Here is a 14,552-nt window from a genome sequence, read left to right as displayed (position 1 = left end):
GTTTGGTACACTAAATGCATTCTTAGCATACAAAGAATTATTACGAAGAAGCGAGTGTAGGAGCCCCGGTAGAAATAGCATGGCACCCAGGCTAGTCGGGTTGGAGATCTGTTTGGACGTATCTTTTCAGGGTGGTTAAATTCTGTACCCTGGTGGAATTATGTACTAAGTAGATGAAAATAGGAAGAAAGCGGACAACAAAGACCCAAGCGTCAAACAGGTCACAGAAATGCGCAGTGCATTGTGGACGTGACTTCACCTTTGAACTCCTAACCTTATTACTCGAAAAATATCACTTTTTGTCAGCTTATCGACGTTCTACCTCAAATTAGCTGATTTGATTACACAGTCAGTACCAACTCTTACCGGTTTCTACAAGTATTGGACTAAGATTTTTTAAGAGAACCGGGTGATGTTTATTGAAACATTTCCCCCAAAAAGACCTGGACGATATAATCTATAACTTGAGCAGGGCTTAAGGAAGAAAATCTGCAATTGATAATAATTAGTCTTTAATAATTGATTTGTTAGCTTCTCGTAAAATATTTCCAAGGATTAGCCATCACCATTTATTGATCTATGAATCAGTAATTGAAATGTACCGCTCAGATGAATTTGAGTCTTGACCTTGTTAGTTTATTCAAAATACTTGCATCAATAGATGCCTGACAATTGGTCAATTACTTAGAACTCATTTTCACAGGCCAAAGCCCAGTTCAGTTTGAGCCTTGTCTTGTCACTTTCAGCTTTAATGTATAGCACAGCAACAGTCAAAAAAGCTAAACAGTAACAGTAAACAATATCAACTGTAAAGGTAATAAAACAAACAGTAACAGTAATAAAACAAACAGTAACAGTTAACAATAGAAACAGTAAAGGTTAACAGTAACAGTAAACACTAAGTATATCAAATCAGTTAATGACTGTCTGGAATGCATGTCTGTGTTCATCTTTAGCTTGATTGATCTTTGTGTTACTAGTAATGCAATGTACATGGTTCACTCTATTAAAATGTTATCAAAAATAACTCTTAGATTTCTCCCTTTTTAACACAAGCAACTACAATTACTACTATACTATAAGGTAACTGGTCCCATATCTAATCAGTTAATGGACATTATAAAAGCCTTATCACCAGAACACTGCTAGATTTAAAACTTTAACGAATAACCACTCCCTCCTTATCTAGTATACAAAATTCTCTTTAAGCCATTTCACCTTCTTTAACATTTATTATGTATCTTAGGAAAGGTACCCAGCAAGAAAGTTTAATTGGGTAAGGAATGTACTAGAGTTCTTAATACAAGTAAATTACAATGTTCTCTTACATTGTCAATGTATCTAATCTCCTCCTATATTCTATTAGAAATACTCAGATCTGGTTTGTTGGTAAAAATGTCAAATCTTTTGATATCCAAGATTAATAACGTTGTAACATACATGATCTTCAGTAGTTTGTTATATGCATAATTATCCATAACACTTAGTTCCATATAGACCCTGTGCTGTAACCCTAGACCTGATATACCTACTAACATCTATCTATATGTACATTGCATCCTCAGCATATTACCCTAGACCTGTATATGTTAGTGTTGAGTATTATATGGATCAATAAATGCAAGACTCACAGATAGCAATCGGACTGTTAGGCTGAGTTCATATATGGCTAAGATAGGGGCTAAGATACCAAACACCCCACAGCCCTATTTGTTACAAGGTAAACAGCTTGAATACATATGTCTATTATAAAAGAGACCATAATCTAGTCCTATGGGTTATATATGTGACAAGAACATTTTTTTTGTTTTCAATTTGGTGAGGAATGCATTCACATCTCAAAAGGAAAAAACTTTTTTAACATCTATGGCTGCAAAATGCCAGGGACATCTTGCTCAAACAGAGCTATTTCAGATACGTCCCTATTTACAAGACTGTGGTTTTTGCACTGTTAAAGTGATATGTCCCAGTAGTGGAAGAGGCAAGTTTTTAACCATAATCATGGTATTACTGCTCACATTGTAACACTGAACTGTGGCAATGATATCTTTTGTTGTTCTGAATCGTTCACCACAGCCACCAGTGATGTAGATCTCAGAGCCACACACAGTTGCTCCACTTTTACACCACGCAGTTAGTGGACGAGTCATTTCCACCAAGCAGTCTTTCTGAGGATCATAACACAGGACATGGGCTAACTGTCCACCAACCAGATATATCTTAGAGTTAACTGTACAAGCTTTTATGTCAAACATTGACTTTGGCAATGGTGTTACAAAAGTCCACAGATCCGAAGTGGGGTCATAGCACTGACAAAAAGCAGTTTTTTCAGTGTGACTGATCCTACCACCGAACACATAGATTTTGTCACCACTGGTCGTTATGCCAAACTCACAAACTCCCTGTTGCAGTGGTGCTACCTCGTTCCAACTGTTGTTCCCTTCATTGTACAACTCAACGTCAGGAAGACCTACGATATCATCATCATCGTACCGACCACCGACGACATAAACCTGTCCCTGCAGCACTGCCATCCCATGATCATATCTTCCTCTAACGAGGGACCCTAGCTCAGTCCAAGAATTCAGAGATGGTTTGTACCTCCATGCTTCAAATTCAGACTCAATTATGTCCCCCCCTGTTACAATCACATCATTGTTAACAACACATGCTGCAAATTTCCTGCTTACTTGAAGGATTTCTGGCAGCGGAGTAATAGCAGTACAATCACAGTGGGGGCCAAGCCTGTACATATTACGATTACGCTTAAACTTATCTCCTTGTGTTGACAGTGTGCGACCACCTAGAACAAGAATTTCTTCTTGGTGAATCTGGCGAGGTCTTCCTGGTGTAGATTGATCTTTTGAGAGTTCCTCAACTCCTGCTAACAGCATTAACTCCTTGTCCCTCTCCATGATGTTCTTCAGATAGTCTTGGTCCACAAGTGAGAAGCGAACACACTCCAGCAGAACTTTGAGGTGACTTTGACGTTCCTTAAGATCATGTCTTGCCCAAAGTATGATCGCCTCCAAGATTAGTTCTTCTTTCTTAGCATGAAGGCCATCATCTGAGATGTACGTCTTCAGAAAGTCTACGGGTAGAGCAAGGAAGTCATCTGTTGTGCATACGTCTTCAAAGTTTTTCAGAGCATGGCTCTTGGCTTTCCCTAACAACCCTTTACATGACACCTTGTCTGCCAATGCCCAAGTTACCAAACATGTTTTAGGGCTTAAGTGCTTTGTCAGAAAATCTTCACATATATCTTCGACTGATCTAAACTGCAGCATGTTGGCTGCTTCAAACAAAGGCTGAATAGCAATGTTGGTGATGGTGACTTTGGCTGTGTATGCATAGTCCACCAGCAGCTGTAGTGCCTCTGCACTCACTCCGCCTATCTCTATCTTGTCCTTCTTACTCTCGCTGTGGCCTCCACGGAACATGGCGTGGAAGTAGTCAGAGCAAACCGACAGGACCAGTCTGTGACAGGAGATCTCCTTCCCTTCAGCACACAGGGTCACGTCCACCAGGTGACCCTCAGACCTTAACGCCATTAACTGATCCATAAACAACCTTGGGTATACCCAACTTTCATTACACTCAAGGATGATCTCCTCTATCTGACTGTCACCTGTCACCTGCAAACAGAAGAAAAACAGTCATTGATGAAATACAGTTTCAGTTTTGGAAATCGTAAAGTCAAGGAAATTGTGGCCCACATTTCTTCAAAATATATTTGACTACTTAGTACAAAGAAATAGATAGAATAATAACTAAATATCTGGCATTCTGGGAACTTAAACTTGAAGTCTCTTATTATCTCCATGAAAACAAGAGATATAGTTTTGGATGTGTGTGTGTGCAGGGTTTAAAACTCATTTTTGGAAATAGGTGCACTGGCGCACCTTACCTAAAAATCCATGTGCACAACTTGAGATAAAGTCTTCATCTGAAATTCTATAGCTAACTTCAAAATGCCAAAGTAATACATCAATCTAATACAGCAAACTTTAAGGTAATACTACTTTTTTAGACATTTAAATTCAAAGAATATTCTGAATGCACTTGTATATAATACTAGTATTACCTCTAACCTATAGCCTACAAAAATATCTAGGTGCACTGGTGCACCCACAGTCAAAAGTAGGTGCACAGCTCCAATTTTGGGTGCACAAAGGTGCACATGCACCCAGTATTTCGAGCCCTGTGTGTTTGTGAGTGTGTGTGTTTGTGTGTGTTTGTGTGTGTGTGTTTGTGTGTGTGTGTGTGTGTGTGTGTGTGTGTGTGTGTGTGTGTGTGTATGTGCGTTTCTGCAAGCATAACTCTTGATGGATTGTAATGGCCTTTGGTATGTGGGTAGGTGTTTGGAAGAGGAAGGCGATGGGTTATTTTTGGCCCCCTGGTATGTGACCTTGGTACTCCAGAGAAATCCTGTTTTTTGTATCTTTTGACCTGAACGTTCTATGATTTTTTAGTGGCAGATAACTTAAAATTAGGACAAACTTACGTGCAGGACACTTGTAGTTGTCTTCCCTTGTGTGCCGTGGTCAAGATAGCATTATTCTTGCCTTCCATCAATGCCACAAGCTCTTTGTAGTCCCTCCCCGGAAGCAGAAATGAACCATCCCTACCTCCGGCTCAAGTGGTCCCCTCCGGATTCCCATCACTCTTTTCGTCCAGTACTGGCCGAATAATCGGAGGGCTGGGAAAAAGAAAGAAAGGGTGGGATCGACCACGGCACACAAGGGAAGACAACTACAAGTGTCCTGCACGTAAGTTTGTCCTAATTTTAAGTTGTCTTCCCTGCTAGTGTGCCGTGGTCAAGATAGCATGATTTTGAAGCTGAGGCCAGTACTGTCTGACCAACTGAGCGAAACGTCTGAGTGACGGAAGGTTGAAAAACCTGCACCGTTGAATCATGTGACGCCTGTCTGTTGTCCCAACCGATAACTGAACCCCGGATTTGTAGGCAGCCGAGGGCGTAGAACTTCTTGTAGGCAGCCGAGGGCGTAGAACTTCTACTGGGAAGGATCTGGACAACTGGAGACCAAACCTGTTTGTGAAAACAAGACTAAATACACATACATGTGATCAAATTGATGACCGTGGGAGTAAAAAAGAAGAAATCGTAAAGACAAGGCAATTGAAAAGGAAAATTGTTGTCAACTGAAACATGTTTGAAAAAGGACCCTGCACACAGCTTGATAATTCGATTTATAACGAATAGGCTGGTCCGAAAAAGGTGATTCATGACTATTTAAATCACCACATATGCCCTATCATGTTACTAGGCTATACGGTAAATAAAACCGCCAAGTCTCTCACACTTCTCGTGAAGAAAACTACAAAGCATGTGAAACTCTAAGCACACATAAACATGTGTAAAGTAATTATAAACATCCTTCATAACATGGAATAGGAGTGTACCCAACGATACTCAATGGGTCAAAGAAATATCTAGGCAGGATATTAACTATAAACATGTGAACTGCAAGTCGTCTTGCATGATCTCAATGATACTAAATACCTTGTTCAGCATTTGTGAAACCGAAAACACTTTCCAATGGCGCTAGCGAGACCAAGTACTCCACACTGAGGAGAAACCCTGCTTGTCTTCAGTCTCTGTCCGTCTCAGTGAACCCAGGTGTATCCCTGTATTCCGTCTGAGAGATGAGATTCTTAGTACCGTCTCTGCTGACGAACCTCATGTGGAACGGACTTGTCTAGAGGGTGTGGAGACCTCACGGTCTATTGAGCTCGACCGAATTCTCGGTTAATGAGTAAAAAGGTTCCCTTTGGTCAAGGCTGACCATGACAAACTCATAATGAAAACCTACCCTACAGTTGTAGGGTAAAGAGTAGGAAACATCAAGCAATGATACAACCAGGATGATGTGTCCTAGAACAGTGTTATTAAAGCACCTCCGCGTGCCAAGAATTTTATTTATATACCCATCCTATGTCAGTACACTTCAGTCGTACAAATATTAAGTGTATGTCACTGGTTCCGAAGGGTCCCGAAGGAACGTAGGTAACTGACTGGCAGAGTCTAGGAACTTCCAAGAGGTTTTGCAAAAAAAAGATGATGCGAGCAACTCGTAAATTGCCGAGTGCTCCTTAAAACTCTGAACGGCAAAGCCTACTCTCACCTCCTATTTGAGAGGTGAGAGTATATACGTAAAGGCCAGGTTTATAGAGGCCGAAAGAAAAAATTCTCTCCATAAAAGGACTCTAGTTTAAGAGTCAGTCCTAACGAAAAAAGGTACTTTGAAAAAGCACTGCGTCAGGAAAAAAAAAAAAAAAAAGTAACTTCTGTTGAACACAGACTTGATTCAATCCGTACGGAAAACGGGCTAACCCTAGCAAAGGGAAAACGTCGGAGAGTAATTTACTGAAAACTGAAAGGTAGCCGCGTATATCCCAGTGAGGGGAAAACCTATCTGCAAACTTACTAGCTTGGCCGAAAAAACAGTTCCTAACAGGATGCTGTGGGCTGAACAGAGTAACTGATGTTAGTCAACCGAAAAAACAAGCCCAAAAAAGTCCGAAGGCACTCAAACTCGAAAAATTAGCGAAAAATTAGCGAAAAATATGTAAGAGCTAGGCTAAGCCCGCCAAAAGATTTACAACAAAAAAGACGGCTTAACGCTCGGACGCTACAAGTCCTACAACGCCGCGTTGTGACGTAAACTGTAACAAAACTGAACAGGAAAACGATGCAGAAGACGAAACACACTTGTTACGGCGGCATTCAGGGTGAATGGGCAAAGTCGAAGAAACGAGAGACAGCCGAAAACGGAGACGGAACCCGGCGCTCCCGACATGTCACGTTACATGATGTAGCCGCCGACTCCATGAAGAACACGCTAAGTTCGCTTGCTAGGGTAAAAGGATGTTTACCCCGTGAAACAAAAACAACACAAAGCTTAAACTAGCTAATGCGACACGATAAAAACAAGCTCGGCGTGAAAAGGGGAGTCTGGTGAAAAAGAAAACGTCGGAAAATGGCGAAAAAAACAACCCCACAGATGACGTCGGGAAATGACCCGAGGTCATCTGACATGCGCACCAAACCTGAGATGACGTATTAACCTGACCCCGAGAAGGTCATCGGACATGCGCAATGCGCTGGTTTAAACCCGAAAAAGAAAGGCCATGTTGAACCGTGGAATATTCACCTTGAATATTCACCTTTTAGTTCAGCCAGTAGGTACCCATTAAGAGTAAAGAGGCTGAACCTAGCTGGTGCTAGTAGACTGAGTAGCGAATGTTAACAACTCGAGGGAAAAAAGTCAACGAACTAACATTATGACAACATGGTTCGCTCTAGCCGAAGACTGTGGGTGAATACCGAGAAAAAAAAAACGGGTGAAAAACTACCGAACAACGGTGAATTTACGCTCACCCGGACTTGTCCGGGCCGGGTGAAAAAACATGCGAAGGACAATGTTTGGTCCTTGCAAGGAGATTGGTCATTGAAACATTGTTTTAGGTTTGGCCCTTGAAACTCACGAACTGACGTCATGATCGTCAAAAAATGTAGCGACTTGGGAAACACTTCAGACAACCAGTATAGCTGAACCCGAAGGTAACGTGGACAAGGCGGAAGTAATGAAATAATGGGTAACGCCGCTCGCCAAGAACAGACCTAGTGATCCACTAGCTGACAACAAGGTCGCGACATTGAATTACGTATGGCCCTGATGACCAAAAATGCAATTAATGCAAAGTTTGTGTCAATAAGGAATTCTTATTCAGATAAACGGAGATCAAACAGCTGTATCCGTTAGAGTCGTCTCAACCAGTGAATTTACATAAAAATGTAAACAAACGGGCGACATTTACATCAAAGTCCAGTCATGGTAACACAAATCTCAGGTATGTGCGAATTTGTATTACCCAAGGTAAAAAACCCTTGACATACCTCTATGTCGTGAAAGTACGACACACTGTACAGTCCAGGAACGGTGAGTCAGAAACTTCCAGCGGCAAGGCGGTGATGAATAAACCCGCTGCTAAAGTTGGACATACCGTCCGATGTGCCGCTCTGGACTGCCAAGTACTCACTTCAGTAGCGTGTGAAACACACTGAGGAACTTGTTTACGGTGGTTGCTCAACGTTAATTACCTGTGTAGAAAGAGCAAAAACTCACCTGAAGATTCCTTCGTCTTACTCGAACACCCTGTTGAAGTGTCGACAGTATTCACAATCGGTGGCTTGTTCAGCCATTGTCGCCACCACTCCGTCCGCTATACGGAGCCTTTCAATGTGTTGTCAATATTCCGGTGACTGGTTCTTCCTTACCCGTCACCTCTGGCTGTAAAGCCATACTGTAGGACCACGCCAACTGTACCGGAGTCTGCTGTGGGCTCAAACACTCGGGCGGCCGAAACGTCGTTCTCGCCGCCTCTAGGCCTGTTCGGCCGGTAAGTAGTACCACAACCTCCGCTATTAAAACGGAGTCTGGGTTCGAACACCACGTGGGGTGTCGTTCTTATAACCCACGGCCAAAAATTCTGGTCTCCCCGCCTGTAGGCTTGTTCAGCCGGTAAGCACGATATCTGCGGGGTCTGGCCTCGAACACCGTGATGCGTTGTCTGTATTTTCGGCGGCCGGTCCTCCGCTCTCGCCGCATCTAGACCCGTTCGGCCGGGGTTTTCGAGGACCACGCCAACCGCTAAAACGGAGGTCTGGGTACCCTCTGAAATGCGAGTAAAAGGTCTCGGACCTATGGTCCGCTGGCACATTATCTTGGCCAATCATATGATGGCCGACAATGAAGAGATTCCGCTCCAGTGCAGCACGTGCACGTGTTCCGCCGTAATGGACTGGTAGTCTGGAGCTGGCACAGACTTGCGTCGCAGCTTACGCCTCCGTCCGACGTAACCTCCAATGAAGACACCTTGCCGCATCCCCCTGTGCCGCCATCGTCTCCCTGAAATATCGGCCGGGAAAACTGTGTCTACAGCACGACGTTTTCTCCCGGCAGCTCCAAGGGGGGAAGGGGGGCGGTAAAGGCGGCGTGCAACCCCGCCATGAGGCATGTCGTCTTCCAGGCGGCAATCTTTCTTCCGTGAACGTAAATACTACATAGGACTCACGAAACTCGACTTAACTTGAGGGACTATGCGACCGGTGAGAGTTGTATCTCAAAATAAAACCCGGTCGCCTAAAAAGGGGAAAAAAAACGAATGAAACAGAGCTGGAATTTATTTCCGCGTGACACCTATCGATGAGCTAAGAAAAGAGTGATGGGAATCCGGAGGGGACCACTTGAGCCGGAGGTAGGGATGGTTCATTTCTGCTTCCGGGGAGGGACTACAAAGAGCTTGTGGCATTGATGGAAGGCAAGAATAATGCTATCTTGACCACGGCACACTAGCAGGGAAGACAACTTGTCACGTAATGAAGAAGTGGTGCAGGTTTGGGCACCCTAGCAGCTTGCTCTGGAAGTGCAGGGGTCAAAATTTTGCTGAACAAAGGAAAGACAGATTTGCATGATATTCAGTATGCAGGTAGCCTAGACAGAGATACACATGATAAAGTACAAACCACATGACTAACTTTGCATTATTAATAAGAAAAATCTGTATTTGCAGTGTTTTCCATTGTAAGCCTTGACTACATGTAACATATGTACATAAACATAAACATATACCAATCATGCAAATAATGCTCCTTCATTTGCATCTCACCATCATTATAGTGTACTTAGTAAGTAACAGTGGGGTTCGAGCGCCTCCAACTGACCAGTCTTACTGCTCTAGACCTGTTTAGGCATGCGGCTTGTGGACTGGCATGCCCGGGTTCGATCCCAGGTTCAGAGCCTATCTGTACTTGTTAGATTCCCGGCATGGGAACCAGTGAAACACAAGAGGCTAGTAGAAACAGACTCCTGGCACCCGGGCCCACCAGTCCACAGGCTGTGCGCCTTAACCACTAGGCTAAAAGTAAAAGGTCTAGACCAATTAGACTGGTCAGTTGGAGGGCTTGAACCCCACTGTTACATCATTACCCCATATGGCCCCATCAGGGGCAAAGTAGGGGGAGGGGGTGAGGTCCCGGGCTAGGGCAGGCAGCCCTAACAGCCTGGCATGGAATGACTCAATGGTGGGAGTTGTCACAATCATGTCAGGCATGGCATTTATTCCAGTGTGGAAATTGGTACGGAGGAAATATGAGTATTTGCATGTACAGTCAAACCTGCCCAAGGCCACCCGGCGGACCGGGCAAAAACGGTCGCGATGGACAGGTGGTCGCCATGAAGAGGATTCCACTCACATGTTTCCAGGTCGAGGTTTTCAAATACAGTACGTAAATGATGAAAAAATTATGTGAATTTAGACAGCATGACCCTCACCAGGTTCAATTCTCATTGACAGAAAGATCCTACAAAAATTACATTTTCCGTTATCGATGTAATAATTGTATACCGCTACATCGTGTCCAAATTTTCGTCACAATTTTGACTACAAAACGATGGTTGCCTCGATGATCTCGCAGCGCCCTCCCGCATTCACACGTTACATTGAATAGTACAAACAAGGCACGCACATCATCGAAGTTTTAAGGCCTAAGACAGATCCCTAGAAAACGCCTGCTGGTCCCAGCCTTTTTTGGGTCGCCGACCGCTGGATGAACCTGAGGGTCAAAAAATGTTCGATCTGACAACTAAAGATGAAAACGGTGATTTCGTCGCGCCGCGCCGCGAAGCTCTGTGCCACCGCATCGAAGGGTAAGTCAGTGCAGCAGAACGCACAGCGTCCAATAAAGGTTTGTGAGATTCATGGAAATAAAAAGAAAATAAGAATTTTGATTTTCACCAATAACTAGAGTATTCGTAAATGTTCATACACAAAATCATCGTGTTTTACAAAGGTCAGCGGTACGCCAAATCCGGGCCGCCCGAAATCCAAGATGGCGTCGGGACCAAGGAACAACATTTCTCGCCTGATGTTTTGCCCGCCGCGAAGTCATTTTTCGGCGGAATTTAGCAAGATACAGACACATTTTTGTTGAAAATACAAGAAATAGATAGTAATTTCTGTGAAATCTGACTTTTTGACGCCATGCACTACGTATTCGTTTTGAAAGTTGAGTTTAAACGAAACTGAGTTCACGTTAAACTATAAGATTACGATAGGCACAACAACATCACAAACATTTGTCTTTACAATGTTTATAGGGGGAACGTTTTATTAAAACACTTCATGGAGGAATCGATGGTATAACATTGCTATTCCATATATTTTTGATCTTATTTTTGTCCTTTAAAGTCTTGAAAACATTTCCGTGAAATCCGACAGCAAAATGATCTGATGTCACCACACGCTTGAAAATTAGGCGACCGCCATGGGCAGGGATTGTGCTCTGTGCGGTCCCAATTCGTGGCGGTCGCGGTCGCGTTGGACGGGTGGTCGCCTTGGGCAGGCAGCTTAATGCTTGTGCCTATGGGGAAAATTTTCGGGACCGAGAAAAAGCGGTCGCCATGGCCAGGTGGTCGCGTTGAAAAGGTGGTCGCCTAGGCAGGTTTGACTGTATGTCTGGTCTGGCCTTGGTTAAATTTGGAACAAAAACAGATAGCGGCCCTTGGGTGCACCCCTGGTGGTGAGGCGGGCATTCCTTCTCCTTTTGTAGAGAAGGGACCACTGCAGGCCGTCTCTAACATCATCATACTCGTTTAGAAGACCAATCGTAATTCAGACTACGCATGTGCAGCGTCAAAGGTAAAGTCCCTGAGACGATATCAAAACGTGCCTGGGCATTTTTACGCAAATCTTAACAATTTAGAGACGAGAACTGTTTACAAGCCAGAAACCTTAACCCTTAACACTACTAGTACACATGCGTAGTTGGAATTACGAATAGGCTTATAAGGTTCATAATGATGACCTTTATTTCCGTGTCAATCATTATACTGGGAAAATTTGTCTTTTCCGTGCACGGCCTTGGGAGAATGCCCCCAAAATAGCAGTTTTTTTTTGGGGGGGGGGGGGGCAATTGCTTTAATGACAGTTTTCACCAAAAAATGACCTCTCCACAGAAAATATCAAATCATAATGCGTCTGTCGGTCAGTGGCAAGGCACCTCTATCCTGGGAAACACAAAATTTCGAGGGAAACGATGTTTGGAGAAGCGCAATTGTCTTTCTGGGAACTAGTCTGGTCGGCCTCGAATCGTAAAAAAAACTCCAAAGCGAGACCTTAAAAGAACCCCCTGAGGGGAGACTAAAGGGATTGCGCCTGCGCCCAGACCGCACGATGAGAGACCCCAAGTAAAAAACATGGTTTAAACCATTGAAAATCCTTTTTTGGTGGGATTTTTGTGTGAAATCTGGGCAGTATAGGAGTGGCTGTGGTAGGATAGACTCTGTATTTGCTGAATTAGTTAAAATCAATGGTCTTTCTCTACCTTGTTGGGTTTGGCACCCCCCTGATATAGTGGGATGGTCTTCAACTTGGTGTTTGAAGCCTGTAGGACCTAACCAAGGGCTCTGATTAGGGGGAGTCTATCTGGAGAATAGCCGTATAGAATTTGTCAGGGATGAATCTGATGACAGTTGACATAACTGGTTAGTATTTGAGGGTAAGTTATTGTAGTCTGATCTTTTGATTCCTGAGATAATGACACCTTCTTTTTCTAAACTTCCCCATAGGGCTACATGCATTACTGCCATTTATTGTACCCCTTTAGTCTCTCCCTGACATGAACCAAGGAGGTTGCATGAACAAAATCAGTAATATGTAAACAGACAGTATCATGAACATACTTACACTTTTCTGGGACTGGAGAGACTTGTTGGACCACTTGCGCAACATTCTGTGTACCGGTACACGTGCACGAAAATCTTCCATAACTGGAAATTCAACCGAGAAGGGAAATAAAACTGACAAAATAAAGACACGCGCCAAACCACAAGTCGAGGTCACAGATACGCGCAGTGCATTGTTGCTGTGGCCTTTAACCTTTGAACTCGTAACCTCATTTTCAAAATAACATCACTGTAGTCAGCTTGTCGACGTTTTACCTCAAGTTAGCCTGAGATGTTTGATTACCAAGTTAGGGACACCTGGTACTTGTATCCAAGTAGAAGTTTTGGAGCTGGATCGGAAAGAAGTTTACAAATTTGACACCAAACATTGAATTTCAAAAACGAGCGTAACGTAAGCTTGGAAACGCGGCGGCATTTGACGGGTAGGAATACTTCATTTGCCAAGGGTGAACAGACTATGGTAGGCCGCAGTGAGGCCAGGAAGACAGTCCAGCATTCTCCGTAACCGTCAAGCAACTCAGGCTGAGCTTTGTCCAGGTTCCTCAAATTGAGTATCATCAAATATAATCACAAGAGACATCAGTCATGTATTTCATTCGAGGAACATGGCACGTTACCTTGTGCAGTTTAAAATGTTTTCTTTGTTAGGCAATGGGTGACACCCCCAACAACACTTTTTCTATTATTGTGATATTTTAAAACCAATATGGTTAGAAGTAGAAAAACCTTAATGGATAAATCATAGAAGTGAATAATCATTATCCGTGCAATATATAATTCTTGATCATAAACTTTGAAGAATTGAAAAAAAAATATCATAATATTGACGTATTGTTATTGCTTGGAAAGTTTACAATTTGCAAGTATAAGTATGATACAAACAACGGAAAAATTGTTATACAGTTTGAAATTGAATGCATGTTGAGAAGTTTGATATGATTACTGCTTGTTATAGGTGATGTAGTTATCATGTGAATGTAAATCTCATTTGTAAATAAAGGTTGGTTAAAAAAATTGAAGTGGACTGTTATATAAATGAGTCTTGTTTAATCAATTGATTGTGTCAGTCATTTACAGCAAGTATTCTGTAATACTGTAGATCAACAAACTACAAAATGTAATTCGTTATGGTTATAATTACCTACAACATAACAAATCATATAATTACCATCAACAAGTTGTTGATTAAAATTACCTTCCATTACAGTAACGGGGGCCGCCCGAACCTCGCACGCGCCCGAACATCGCACGGATTTTTTACTGATCTTATTTTGCATAAGTACGCCGTGTTTGTGTCCAATGACTATGCTGATAAGGAAGGTAAATAACCCAAGTTCATGCACATAATTGTCATTTACATTCAAAACATATGTGTACATATTCATTTCTTGTTTTGTCGAAAAGTAGTATTTTGACAATAATGATGGCAACGCTGAGTAGAGGGTCACTGCGTAGCTAGACGGCCCGGCACCTAAATATACGACCTGTGCCAAGCAGATACATAAGTCACACAGCTATCATACACATAAGAAAAATAATTTCATAAAACACTAAAAATTTGGGTCTTTAAGTGTTTGTTGAGAAGAAAACCGACCAAAGAAAAACAACGTAAACATTGCTGTCGTCTGACGACGTTGTTTTCCCGCCATTTTTTTGGACCGCGATGGTGGCGGGACGATTCAACGCACAGCTTTGTTACGCTCTAACATGTGATTGGTACCGTCTATGAAAAGGAAACTGAATACACAGATGGCGAAGATGTTTCCCAATAAGTAGACGGAG

At 42.8% G+C, this 14,552-nt stretch overlaps 1 protein-coding gene across 1 annotated transcript; it reads right to left on the bottom strand.

Annotated features, from left to right (window-relative positions):
* Window positions 1-612: 612 nt before the first annotated feature.
* On the bottom strand, window positions 613-12,921 carry LOC136445081 (kelch-like protein 24a). The gene is made up of 2 exons (XM_066442938.1): window positions 12,772-12,921; window positions 613-3,635 (listed from the first exon to the last, which is right to left on the bottom strand). The coding sequence occupies exons 1-2, from the start codon at window positions 12,850-12,852 to the stop codon at window positions 1,923-1,925; spliced, it is 1,794 nt and encodes a 597-aa protein (XP_066299035.1). The 5' UTR covers window positions 12,853-12,921; the 3' UTR covers window positions 613-1,922.
* Window positions 12,922-14,552: the final 1,631 nt, after the last annotated feature.

Source organism: Branchiostoma lanceolatum, chromosome 11 (assembly GCF_035083965.1).
Source record: "Branchiostoma lanceolatum isolate klBraLanc5 chromosome 11, klBraLanc5.hap2, whole genome shotgun sequence".
In the NCBI taxonomy this organism is placed as follows: Eukaryota; Metazoa; Chordata; class Leptocardii; order Amphioxiformes; family Branchiostomatidae; genus Branchiostoma; species Branchiostoma lanceolatum.
Note: the sequence above shows the minus strand (reverse complement) of the source record. Positions and strands in the feature narration are given on the sequence as shown.

What these genes read in the sequence shown, in the direction of transcription:
- LOC136445081 (XM_066442938.1), bottom strand. Translation starts at nt 12,852, where the DNA reads ATGGAAGATTTTCGTGCACGTGTACCGGTACACAGAATGTTGCGCAAG. An exon ending in CTCTCCAGTCCCAGAAAAGT is followed by an intron (nt 3,636 to 12,771) that starts GTAAGTATGTTC and finishes TTCTGTTTGCAG; the next exon opens with GTGACAGGTGACAGTCAGAT.